A 14,219-nucleotide genomic window follows, 5' to 3' on the forward strand; every position below is an offset into this window, starting at 1 on the left:
AACCAATAGCTAAATAACCAATATACTAAATACCAATCACCAATACTAAAATAACCACTGAAGAAATTTTTAAAAAGCCTAGAGATAAACGAAAATGAAAGCATAATGATCCAAAACCTATGGGATGCAGCAGAAGCAGTTATGAGAGGGAAGTTGATAGCAATACAGTCTTACCCCAGGTAACAAGAAAAGTCTCAAACAACCTAACCTTAACACTAAAGCAACTACACTATAGGTGAGCATGTAAATTGGTGCAATCACTATGGAGAACAGTATAGAGGTTCCTTAAAAAACTAAAAATAGAGCTACCATTTCATCCCACAATCCCACTTCTGGGCATATATATGGAGAAAATCATAATTCAAAAAGATACATGCCCCCAGTGTTCATTGCAGCACTGCTTACAATAGCCAGGACATGGAAGCTACTTAAATCCAATTGACAGAGGAATGGATAATGAAGATATGGTACAGTGGTACAATGGAATATTATTCAGATATTAAAATCATGAAGCAATGCCATTTGCAGCAACATGGATATACCTAGAGATTATCATACTAAGTTTGAAGTAAGTCAGATAGAGAAAGATAAATATCATATGATTTTGCTTGGATGTGGAATCTAAAACATGATATAAAGGAACATATTTACAGAACAGAAATAGACTCATAGACTTAGAAAACAAACTTATGGTTACCATAGAGAAAAGATGTAGGGGAGGGATAAATTAGGATTAACATTTATACTACTATGTTTAAAATGATAACCAACAAGGGCTTACTGTATAGCACAGGGAACTCTCCTCAATATTCTGTAATATCTTAAATGGAAAAGAATTTGGAAAATAATAGATATATGAATATGTGTAACTGAATCATTTTGCTGTAATAGTTTCATTTTCAAACTAACACAGCATTGTAAGTCAATTATTGTTGTTCTTCTTCAGTTGCTAAGTCATGTCTGACTCTGCGACACCACATACTGCAGCACACCAGGCTTCCCTGTCCTTCACCATCTCCTGGAGTTTGCTCAAACTCATGTCTATGAGTTGGTGATACCAACTATACTCCAATATAAAATCAAAATTTTTTAGAAATTATGGTTGAAGATTGTGTCTTTTGTAAAATAAACAAAAGAAAACAAAAACACAGAAATGAAAACGCAGACTGTGAGAGAATAAATCCTAACAGAAAAGGACTCTGCTTGTCTCTCTAACATTTCCTGTCACGAATTCATCCCCCAGGGTATTTATGGATGTGATTCATTGAAGATACATTGAGAATGTGGGAAGTAAATTGCATTTTATACCTATGCCTGGTTTTTTTTTTTTCTTTTTTTTTTTTTGCTTTGAAAATTGAAAGTGACAGTGGAACATAATGGTTAAGAGGATATAGTCAGCAATCATCCTACCCAGGCTCCATCACACACTAACCCTTGGACACATTACTTAAACTTCTCTATATCTCAGTTTCTTCATCTCCCAGATGGGAATAATTACAGTACCTGCTTCTACCAATTCTTGTAAACATTAATTAATGTAGTAAATCTTAACCTAATGCTGGGCACAAACTCAGCCCTCAATTGAATATTGTTCAGTTAAATTATTAATGGTAGTAGTATAATTACTCTATTGACAGATGTCAAAGGGTAATAACTGACTTGAATGCAAATCTGTTTTTCCATTAGGCCTTTTGCACCTTAGCCATTTCATTTTCACTCATCTGGCTTCCTACTGTGTGTTTTTGAGGACAGTGTCAGGGTCTTTTCATCCATGAGCTCCCTACTTCTTTGTTCACATCTTATATTGGTAAAATATCAAAAGGTAGATGCATGTGTTGTACCTTTCTTTTTCTTTTTTGTCTTTATGCACTCTGGCTCCTTTCTCCTCTGATGGTTTCTTCCTTTCTAGGCCAGTATCAGGAAGTATTGAGCCATGGACAATGGCTTTTCTGTCACTGTAGGTATCCTTGCTGACATGGACAGAGTGGAGTGTAGAGCGAGGAGCATCTTCACCTCTTCTCCAGACAAAGTTCAGATCTCAAGCCAAGCTGTCCTTCCCTCTAGTGCAGCAGCTTCTGTTCTTCAACATCACTCTACCTGTTGCTTCCATAGACCCAAAGGATGTGGAGAACCTTCTCAGATAAGACCAGCACCTAACCTAGTATTGGGCAATGCACATGAGCTCAGACAGACCTGAGTTTAAATCCCTTCTGTGTAGCTTTCTGTCCAACTGGGTGACATCTGGCCACTAGAAGCCTGGCTCTCTTCATCTCCAAAATTGAGAGCATGCCTGTCTTAGTGTCTCTTTGTGATAATAATGCATGATATTACCTGTGAAAGTACTTTTAAACTTTAATATACAAAGAAAGGATAATTGCTACAATAATAACCTTTCTCATGCTATACCACCACTCTCCATAAAGAAAAGCATAGTTGTTCTTTGCTTAATACAATTATAGACCAGGAATTAATGAGGCTTTAATCTGAACTTTTTAGATTTATACAAACAGGGATCTGCTATTGTCAGCTCAAACTCATCATCATATTCTCTACAGTTGTTGTCTTGTAAAGTTGATTGAAAAGTTAATGTAGGGCTTTCCTGGTGGTCCAGTGGTTAAGAATCCACCTGCTGGTGCAGGGGACACAGATTGGATCCCTGGTCCAGGAAGATCCCACATGCCGAGGGGCAGCTAAGCACTCGCACCTCAACTACTGAAGCCCACGTAATCTAGGGCCCATGTGCCACAACTACTGAAGCCCACAGCTAGAGCCGTATTCCACAGCAAGAGAAGCCACTGCAATGAGAAGTCCTCACTCAACACAACTAGAGAAAGCCTGTGTGCAGCAGTGAAGACCCAGTGCAACCAAAAATAAATAGATTAAATAAATGAATAATGATAATAATTTTTTTAAATTAGTGTAATTGAAACACTTGGTGACAAAAAATAAGAAAGCATTCAAAAACTGAAACCAACATCAAAAAGACACAAGAGACAGCTTCCAGGGGCCTCCATTGGCAATACATACAACAATTTGAGCATCACAATGAGTAAAGGCAGTAACAGACTATAACACTTTGAATTTTTAAAAAAGAATCCATAATTGCATACTGATAAAATGAATATCTTTTTAAAATGTAAAAAGATGTGATGGGACATGAAAAAATTTTTCCTTACAAAATACTTCCAACCAACATATATAAAAATGATAGAAAATTATCAACAGGTATAATAAATAGATTCAGATACAAATCATAAATGAATAGAAGCCAAATCAGTGAGTAAAATGTTGGGAAAGAAAATATTTGTGCCATCTGAAGGCACCTCTGCACAAATCACTTATTAACTATAGAGGAAGAATGGTCCTGCTCAAACTGAAAAACTCTAACAGACACCCCCTTGATCAAGTGACCACACTTAACATCACCAGTAGTGGGACAGCCCAATATCATGGGCTACCTCCTATGATGCACTTAGAAGGACACATTATGTGTGTACCGTTCCTACCAAAAATACTTATCCTTAATATACTTATGAGGCAATAACCAAGCAAATAAAATCCAGGAGTATTTAGCAAAACAACTGACCTGGACTCTTCTGAATTGTCAACATCATGGTAAACAAAACAGGAATCGGCTAGGGAACTCTTCTAAACTAAAGAGACATGGCAACTAAGTGAAATGAGTAAACTTTGATTGGATCTTAGATCCCCCCAAAAAATAAGAAATAGAAGACATTATTGGAACATTTGTGGGATTTTAAATATTAGATGATAGGACTATAAAAGCGGCACAGTGGTAAAGAATCTGCCTACCAATGCAGGAGATGTGGGTTGGATCCCTGGGTCAGGAAGATCTTCTGGAGTAGGAAATGGCAACCTGCTTCAATATTCTTGCCAGAAAAGTCCCATGGAGGAAGGAGCCTGGAGGGCTACAGTCCATAGTGGTCACAAAGAGTCAGACACTTCTGAGTGACTGAGCATGCACACAATGTCGTGGTTAACTGTGTGATAATTGTATTTCGTTTAGAAACCTGGCCTCCTTGTTAGAAATGCATACTCAAGATTGAGAGAATATCTCACTGTCTCTAACATTACTCTCAAATGGTTTACTAAAAATTGTATATGTATATGTATAGCATATGTAATAGTCTTTCTTGAAATATAGTTTTCACTGTACTATTATTGAAACTTTTTTGTGGACTTCAAATTTTTCAAAATTGGCTAAAAATTGTTAAGGCAAATCCCTAATTACTTTAATATTCAGCCAGTTCTTCCCTATGCTAGATTAAGAATGATTTGGATCCTCTTAGTCAGCCAGGCCTATCTAGTATCCTTTCTGCCATCTTTCTCAAGTAAACTCACCTTGACCCAATTCTCGGGAAAAATGAAATGTCAACTGAAATAAAAAATGCACAACGTGAGAGCTGTGAGTTTCATTTTTTTTCATGGACTTATTGAGGACTATCGCCCAGGAGACAGCCTCTCAGATAGCTCTGAGGAAATGCTCCAAAGAGGTAGGGAATAGGCCAGGATATGTGTGATTTTGGCTAAGGAATATGTGTCATCCAGCATACATTTCTATAGAAGGTTACTGCTAGTCATGAGGAACAGATACCACAGTTAATGATTTTAGTGCTTTTCCAAGTATTGGGAAATGCAAGAGCCTGGCTTCGTAAAAACCTTCTCCTAAATATGCCTAACTATCTAATGACCTGTTTGGCCTGTCTTCCCAGGGCACAAAGTGCCTCATCTGGTCTTCACCTTGAGCTCCTTTCAGGATGTAATGTAGGTCAGGGAATCCATCCTTGTAGAACAAGATGGTGAGTAACACTCCTTCTGTTTACAGAAAAATATATCTCACTTATATTAAAGCCAGCTCAAGAGGTCTGTATCAACTACTTCCACATCCAGCACTGGCCACTGAATCTTCCGTATGAGTAGCAGGACATCTTCTACCTCAATCTCAGAGACTCCAAGGTACTTTTGGAAGATTAACATTTGCCTTGTCAATCCTGGGCTTTAATTATAGCCAGATGACCCACAGTAAGGGTACAATGCCTTTATCATTTTATTTTTGAGTGCAAAACTAATTGTATTGATGAGTTGTGGCCATCTGTTCAGCTTCATTGATTGTGCCATCAGATAGCCAAGATCTAAAGAATGAATGTCTATGAATTGACTATAAAGCACCTGTGTAGATCATCATCTCATAATAATGATCTGTTACACTCACACATGAAATAAAGTTCACATTCTCTCTGAAAATGTCAAGTAGGTCCCAGATATAAGATTCTTTTAACCAATATATATAGACTCTTTTTAGTAACTGTGTTATATCAGTTTGAGAACTTGGAGAATTTTTTTTTATTATAAGTTTTCAGACTGTAAATTACTTTAAAAATTTATCTATTCTTTAGTGCTCACTATGAAGCAAGCACTGTGCAAGCACTTTCTTTACATTGATTATCTCCTCTAAAAAAGAAATAACTTTTTTTCCAAAAGTGGAAACAGATTTTAAGAGGTTAGTCATTTGTCGAAGGTTACGTAGCTAATAACTGGCAGAGCTGAGTTTTGTCTACCTTATTCAAAATCTTTTTGTCTTAAACATTTCTCTATAATAACAGCAAAGTCATATGTATGTGAAAATATAATTTATAAGGATTCTTGTGCTTATCATCACAAACACACATGCCACATTTTAAATAAAGTTAGCAAATGCCAGGGTTCCCTTCTTTGTAGCTTTTAAGAAAACTACAGCTATTTCTTTGAGAAGGTTAGATATTGTTCCTGAACTGAAAGAGAAATGTTGATGATCACATTAAGTTTGGAGAGTAAAATGCATACTAAGAGCACCTAGAATTCTACTGTAAAAATCTATTAACAATATAATATTTATTCCATCTAAATTCCCTGGACTCACGGTTTCAATCATTTGTAGTGGTCTCTCAGTACCATCAAAAGAGGCATAAAAAAGATTTTTGCTGTTTGTGTCTCTGTATATTCAACTTTTTCCCTGTTATTAGGTGTCAGAAATAGTGCCATGCCTTTGGGCATAATTCACTTAGAGAAGGCATGCAGGAATTCCAGGGTTTTGCCCAAAGGTGAGTTTTGATGATTTCTGCCCACTTTTTGCCTTGCCTGAGAAAGAAGAGTATAACAGGGCTGCTATCCATGAGACTGAGCTCTGTGTGTGTGTTATTTCGATTCGGGTCCCTATAGAGCAGCTAACTGTTGGTTGTTAAAGGAAATACAATGATAGGTCACAAAAGTAAGTCCAGTCATTTCAAGGCTGATTTCTAAAGACCTTTTCTAGCAGTGTATAGGAAAGAAGTGCTGAGTTACAGAAGGAACAGTCAAGTTCTCCAGGTAAAATGAGAGAGGAGGAAAGTGAGGTGAGCAGAGTTTCCCCAGAATTCATTACCAAACATAGGTGTGGTCTCCAGACTTTTGGTGGTGTCTCTATTTTTATATTTAGTATAAATTCATGATTTACTTTTCTATTTAGCAAAATTCAAATAATAATAATAAATTTGATCTTCTTTGACTTCCAGGAAATTTCACTCTTCCAGTCTTTCCAAAAATTTCTTGTCTTCTTCACCTGCCCCACTTTCTCTGGATGTTTTCTAGATGTTCTCTAGATGTGATTTGTTGTTCTTTAGTTGCTCAGTCATGTCTGACTCTTTGCAATCCATGGACTGCAGCACGCCAGGCTTCCTTGTCCTTCACTATCTCTTGGAGTTTGCTCAAATTCATGTCCATTGAGTCAGTGATGCCATCCAAACATCTCCTCCTGCCTTTCAACCTTTCCCAGCATTAAGGTCTTTTCCAATGAGTCAGCTCTGCACATCAGGTGGCTAAAGTGTTGGAGCTTCAGCTTCAGCATCAGTCCTTCCAATAAATATTCAGGACTGATTTCCATTAGGATTGACTGTTTGATCTCCTTGCTGTCTAAGGGACTCTCAAGAGTCTTCTCCAGCATCACAGTTCGAAAGCATCAATTCTTCAGTGCTTCTTCATGATCCAACTCTCACATCTGTATGTGACTATTGGATAAACCATAGGTTTGACTATATGGACTTTTGTTGGTAAAGTGATGTCTCTGCTTTTTAATACACTGTCTAGGTTTGTCATAGCTTTTCTTCCAAGAAGCAAGTGTCTTTTAATTTTGTGGCTGCAATCATCATCCACAGCTATTTTGGAGCCCAAGAAAATAAAATCTGTCACTATTTCCATTTTTTCCCCATCTTTTTGCCATGCAATGATGGGACCGGATGCCATGATCTTAGCTAGATGTCATGATCTTAGCTAGATATGATTAGATGTTTTCCATATTAGACTTTGACCCAGTTCCCATCTCTTAAAAATCTCTCTTGATAATCTTATCTACTTCTAATGGGAAAAAAAACTTTTAAGAATGTGTTTGATGTAGGAAAAAAAGGAATAGATGATATATTATCCATCTGATGAGTACTTCTTAACTTTTTTGTGCCATAGACACTATTAGTAGTCTGCTGAAGCCAACGGACTCCTTTCATGAATAATGTTTTAAATGCATAAATTGAAATACACAGGATTCCAAAGAAAACCAGTAACATTAAAATAAAGTTATCTAAAATATCTTTTTAAATGTGGTATAGTAATGTGTATTCTATACTACTTATTCAAGAGATAATAAGATCTGATGATTCCCATAATTTCAAAGTAATGATAAATATTAATACTTGGAGATATCAGTAATAGTAATTGTACCATGGTATGAAAGTTTTTAATGATAACAGATTCACAGGTTCTTTTAATATTCCTATAATTTTTTGCCTATGTCTGTAACTGAGGGGAATATTAAATTTCAGTTAGAGATGAAGGAAAATAAAGATCAAGCTCACAGGTCACCCTAAATTCTATTCATGCATCCAAGATTAAGAATATCTGGTCTAAAGATTTCTAAAAGAAATTGGGAATCCGTATGGTATGCCTAGCAGAAACCATGTGTGTGGTATGAAGAAAGGGCTGGTGCAGAACCACTTACAACTGTACAGTTACTGTATATCCATTGTTGTGTATGTTTGGTTTATCAGGGTTTCTTGACTCTTTTCTTTGTCTTTCTCAGCATGACTTTTATATTGAGGTAAAATTGAAACTACTTAGTTCTATTTGTTAAATGATGTTCTATTTTTATTTTGTTTATTGGGATCCTTTTTTTGTTTGATTTTAAAATATATTCCTTAGTTGTAGGGGGGACCAACATTGCTGATTACCTGGGATTGTTTCTTCATGCTATGTCTAGCTACTGTTAATATAGATAATTGGACTTTAAGTGTGGATAGAATTAAAATATCCAGCTTCAACATCTTGCCTTCAAAGGCTTTGATGTGGATAAAAATATCCCATCTCCACCTTTTTTACCCTCTCTCACTTTGGCTTCCCAAACACTGCATTCTCCTGGACCTCTCTTGTCTTCCTGACTCTTCTGGTCACTTCTGAATCTTCTCATCTGTTTCATATGCTACTAACCAGAATAATGTAGACATTCCTCCCACATTAGGTCATGAGCTAGTTTTCTCTTCTTTTTTGCCTTGATAATCTCTCTTAATCATGTTCCTTGTCAGTTTCAATGGACCTTTTAGTGACTGTCATCTTCTTTCAATGGTATACAGGTGTGCTGTCAGAGTTAGACCCCTAAAATGTACGTGGTCACTCTCAAAAGTATCACAGTTAAGTCCAAGCTTCTCTTTTTGCTTCACAACCACTACAGTGTGGTCCCTACAGACGTTGCCAGCCTTCTCCACCATGGCAAGCCCCTGCCACAACTCTTCCACCTCACACTCCCCTTGGCCACCCGACTCTCAAGTATCCAAATATACCATGTTTTAAAAGTTCCTCCTTCTTCCTAAAATATCTTTCTCTTCCAGCTCACCTATAAAAATAATTCTATCTTTGCAGACTCAATTCCCACTTTCTTCAGTTCCAGGTGCTCCTAACTTAATTACTTTTTCTTTTCTGCTCATGCTCCAGTGGAACTTTAGATGGTGCATTATCCATCTAATTAATCCTTACTCTTGTTTTGCCATTTCTTAAAGTCTACTTCCTATTTAAGTCATTACATATGAGACAAGCTCTTTCACTGGATTATAAATTCCAGAGAACTAGAGAGTTTTGTTGCAGTCCTTTTTGTGTTGTGTACAGTGAGTGATCTGCTTGTTCTGTGCTCCTAACGGCTCCAAAAATTTTTAATTCAGTTGTGGATAGCAGTTGAGTGATTGGACCCTAAATTTGTGGATGTCTGTAAGACATATACCCAAACCTTATTTGAACTTGATATTCATCAAATACATAGACATTTTACTATGAGTATTGTTTTTGTTTCTAAAACTGGCTAAATGGAGCAAGTCTTATTAAGAGACACAGTTAGCAGTTTTATTGAGAAGTTCTGGTTTCTACATTGGAAACTGAAATTCATTCTATAAGTATTTCTTGAGCCCTAATTATGTATCCAGCTCTAGGGATACCTAGCTTTGAATAAAAAAGATCTTTGTTCTGGAAGGGCTTACAAATAACTTCATAAGAGTTTGGAGCTTCCCATCAAGAGTTGCAGGAGAATTTACGTTTCTTAAACTGGAAAAAAAAATGTTCATCCCTTTATTAAAATGTTACGTGTCACCTGGGGTAACTCAGAAGTGAAAAGCACACAGCACCAAGGGAAGCCATAGTGTTCATGTTGTCAATAAATGAGGAAGTATTGGTATAAAAAGAGAAGGCACATTTATTCGGATGTTACTGGTTGTAGTTTGTTTGTTGTTGTTTAATCTCTGGAAGCCCATTCTGCAGTGGTTATAGTGCTTAGTCGTTCAGCTGTGGGTGACTTTTTGTGATCCCATGGACTGTAGCCCACCAGTCTCCTCTGTCTGTGGAATTTTCCAAGCAAGAACACTGTAGTGGGTTGCTGTTTCCTTCTCCCGGGACTCTTCCCCACCCAGGGATCAAACTCGATCTTCTGCATCAGCAAGCAGATTCTTTACCACTGAGCCACCAGGGAAGCCCCTGCAGTTTTTTTAGGGCTTGGTTATTGATATTATTTTATACATTCCCTATCTCCAACTTTAATAAATCCCTGCAACAGGCAAGTTTTAAAATTTCCTTCTTAGTATCATTTTATGTCTTAGGCTGCAAAGCATTAACAGAGGTTCTAAGCAATAGTAATAGCACTTACTATTTTTATTTTCTAGTAGTAATAAGCCTAACAATGTTTTTGTTTCTGAACTAGTTCTGTTATATGTTCAACATTATACTAGAAACTAGAGATATGCAAAATTAATTTATGGTCTTAAGTAACTCTCAGAAGTAATATCTTTTTTAAAAATTGCATTACTGTAAGGGGAAAAAAGAAATATTACTAGAGGAAGATGCTTGTGTAGGATACTCTGGATTTTTTCTCAAGGCTAGTTTGACATTGGACATTAGGGATATATACCATGATTTTCTGAAATATGAGGGCTAACTGGGGAGAAGCAGAGCATAAACTCAGAACACAGTAGGTTAGTATAGGGGAAATATTAAAGTCCTTTAATGAAAAGTGTAAATTATGAGGAACATATACTTTCAGAAAGAGTAAAGAATATTTTTCAGATGTCTCTATATGTATGTGTAAAGATCTGTGGCTTCAAATTTGACTAGATTTTGTTTGTTTGTTTGTTTTTCAAAATCTTTTCTAAGAATTGCCCTGGTGGAAAATATTCCTGAAGGCCTTAACTATTCAGAAAATGCACCATTTCACTTATCACTTTTCCAAGGCTGGATGAATTTACTCAGCATGGCCAAAAAGTCTGTTGACATAGTATCTTCCCATTGGGATCTCAACCACAGTCATCCATCAGCATGTCAGGTAAGCTGCATCCTCTACTGTGTGTGATGATTTGACTTTTGTGCATTTTATACCCTGTAGTATTCTTGCTTCCACTCCTCAAGTTCAAGTTCATTTTTTCTGTCTATACCCATAGTCCATGTTCATTATTACATTTATATGTATGTGCCATTGTTAATCAACAGTTGCTCAGTTTCTACTAGAATGCCAGGCTTTCAAGGGCAAAATCACATCTCATCTTTGCAAACAATAGGCTCTTTATGCTGTATCGGACAACTTCAGGGGTGTCTTCCCATTGTGGTGTCTGTTGATGGCACACTGCAGAATTCTACTTTGCACAACCTGTGTTTTTTCAGTTCTAATTCTGTAACTGCTTGCTGAGGCATTTGTTTGGTTCGTTGGTGTCTTAATTTGTCTTTGTGGCACAGAGCCAACTGTTTAAATAGTGAAGTCACCCTTTCCAGTATAGCTGTATATTCTTGCTTGTCATATTTGGGTGAATAGGAAAAAGAAGTTTACTAGTTATAGGAACAACCTTTAGAAAACTGACTAAATGATCAAAATGATTTCTGAATGAAAAGTTATCTTGGAGATATGAAAATAATCCTGGTAATCATTCGTGTGTTTTCCTTTATGTCGGTACAACCTTGAGAGCACTGAGCTATCAAGTGTATGACCATTGGCCTAAACTTAAATTAGTCATGAGTCCACATGTGTATGTGCTAAGTTGATTCAGTCATGTCCAAATCTTTGCGATCCTATGGACTGTAGCCCGTCAGGTTCCTCTGTCCATGAGATTCTCCAAACAAGGATAGTGTAGTGGGTTGCCATGCCCTCCTTCAAGGGATCTTCCCAACCCAGGGATCGAACCCTCATCTCTTATGTCTCCTGCATTGGCAGGTGTGTTCTTTACCACTAGCCCCACCTGGGAAGCCCCGTGAGTCCACAGTAGATTTGAAAGCCAGCCTGACACATCAACCAGTTTTCTGAACTTGGAGAACAGGGAATGTTTGTAGATTGGGACCTAGTTCTGCTTCCTAGGAGTGCTTTCCTAGTCTACTGTTCTCAGAAACTCATTGCTCCACCCCCTGTGCTTTTCTTTCTTTTCCGTAATAAAATAAGTCTGTGTTTGCTTCAGACTTATTTTCTTAGTTGACTTTCTGCCAGTAGAAATCTGAGGCCCAAGAGACCTCTTTTTGTTTTAAACCATCCCTGTCCCTTTTTAAATAGTCCAAAATGGAACAGCCCCTTAAAAACTTTTGTAGACCTTCTATGTATTCAGTGATAATCCACTCTATTAGCAAAAGGCTAATAACTCACAGGTGGGTCTTTTTCTACCTCCGATGGTGATTCAAGATCCTTCAGAACCTCACTCTTCTCACTTCCAGGAGTCCTTTTGTCTGAGATGGTCTGTCACCTCCCACTTTTAATCCATCAGAAGACTCAACAAGGACTCTTACAACCACAATCTTGATTTGCTCTTTACCCTGAAGCCATTTCTCACTTTGAGAATGTTTTGCTAAATTGAGAGACTGTCCTAGATTTTCTGCATTTCTCTCAAAGTTCTACATGAAAACAAACTAGTTCCTTCTTATCATGTACCACCAAAGCTTTGATAACCGGCCTGAAAATTGCCTTAGCCAGATTTCCAAACCCATTCGTCATATTTTCTGTCTCCTACTTTACAGCAGACAGTAGCATTGCTAAACTTTTTACCATTACTTTCTCAAGGACTTGAAAACAATTTCTTCCCTGTTCTTCCAGCCTTGAGTAACAAAATGAGATTCCAATCCATCCCACCACCCAGTCCCATAGCCAATGCCTCATGCTTTAAGTTCAGCAATAGTTTCTATTTAATTTTCTATTGTGGTTTCACAAACAACTCCAAAAGTTACTCATTATTATTTCCTGTGATTCTGTGAGTTGGCTGACAGTTCTTTGGCTCTAGTAGTGCTGGCTGGCATTACTTATACCGTTGTGTGGAGGTAGGAGGGTAGCTGAGCCTGGGCTGATTGAAGGCCAGACAGGTTTGTTCTCTACATGTGGACACTCATCATTCAGTAATCTAAACCAAGGTTTTTATAGGGCAATTGGATCCCAGGAGATTGCAAATGAAAACTATAAGACCTCTTGATGTTTGGGCTCCCAGAACTTTACTACATTCTCTAAGTCCGAAATAGTCACATGGCCAGGCCACAATCACTGGAGGGACAAGAGACTCCAGGAGGGATATGCATGTACAGGAATGGGAGGAACTGTTGGCAGCCAAATTCCCAGGTGGTTTGTATGCTTGCAAACCTTGGAAAAGAGTTGAACTACATCATTCCAACCTCTTGTTCTGTGAACCCAGCAAACCCTTTTAGTGTTCAGACTCTGGGAGAAGATGGGTCATTAGAGAATGCCATGGCCTTTCTGTGTCATGGCTCATAAAGTTACATTATGGTTAGTATTCAGCACTGCTCACAGGGCAGTGATGAAATGGATGAGTGAGGCTCCCAGTCTGTTTTGCTTAATGGTGCCTAGCATGGTGCTTGATGCATACTAAGTGCTCAGTAAATATTTGTTAAGTAGTAAATATTAAGTAAGGGCTTCCCCAATGGCTCAGCAGTAAAGAACCCACCTGTCAATGCAGTAAACATGGGTTTGATCCCTAGATCGGAAAGATCCCCTGAAGAAGAAAATTGCAACCCACTCCAGTATTCTTGCCTGGAGAATTCCATGGACAGAGGAACCTGGCCAGCTGCAGTCCATGGGGTCTCAAAGAGTCAGACATGACTGAGCGACTAAAGATCAATAACAGTAACAACAGCCTGGTTATTATTGAGCTCATCCAGCAAACCTTTAGGAGGAGACCCTAGGTGTGAACTGATATCTTCCAGTGGAATCACTCTACTCCCACCAGAGTTGCCTCTTGACTGCCTCTCATTCTCCTAACAGCCCCAGGCTCCTTTACAGTTTAACACCAACTGGTTTTCTGCAGTTTTGAGTTAATTTCACTTTGCCCCTTTACAAGGAGAAGACTGCATTTGCAGACATGAGGAATAGAGGGGCTTTACCTGCTTTGGAAATTAAATGGATTCAAGCAGAATGTGAGACTGATTGCATAAATAACTCTCCCTACTCCTGCCTGCTCCTGGCGCTGAGTGCCATGCCCTGTGAGAGGTGATGAACAGGAGAAAGGGGGGAGGTTGACAGCAATGTTCACAGGGTTCCTACTATGGGCGCATGCAGCAGTGAGCAGTAGCTGAAAGTGAGATCTTAGTTCCCTGACCGAGAATGGATCCCTGGTCACCCAGGTGTAGACCGGAATTCCTGTCCACTGGACCATGAAGGCCAGCAGCTAGAGCCTAAATCCCCAGTC

At 38.1% G+C, this 14,219-nt stretch overlaps 1 protein-coding gene across 1 annotated transcript in view; it reads left to right on the forward strand.

The window, feature by feature from the left end:
• Positions 1-14,219, forward strand: part of PLD5 (phospholipase D family member 5) — a 382,456-nt gene that overhangs the window by 229,726 nt on the left and 138,511 nt on the right. The window contains exon 3 of the mRNA XM_065935649.1: positions 10,711-10,879. Within this exon, the coding sequence (XP_065791721.1) occupies positions 10,711-10,879 (169 nt within the window). The remainder of the gene's footprint in view (positions 1-10,710; positions 10,880-14,219) is intronic.

This window comes from Muntiacus reevesi, chromosome 5 (assembly GCF_963930625.1).
Source record: "Muntiacus reevesi chromosome 5, mMunRee1.1, whole genome shotgun sequence".
NCBI lineage: Eukaryota > Metazoa > Chordata > Mammalia > Artiodactyla > Cervidae > Muntiacus > Muntiacus reevesi.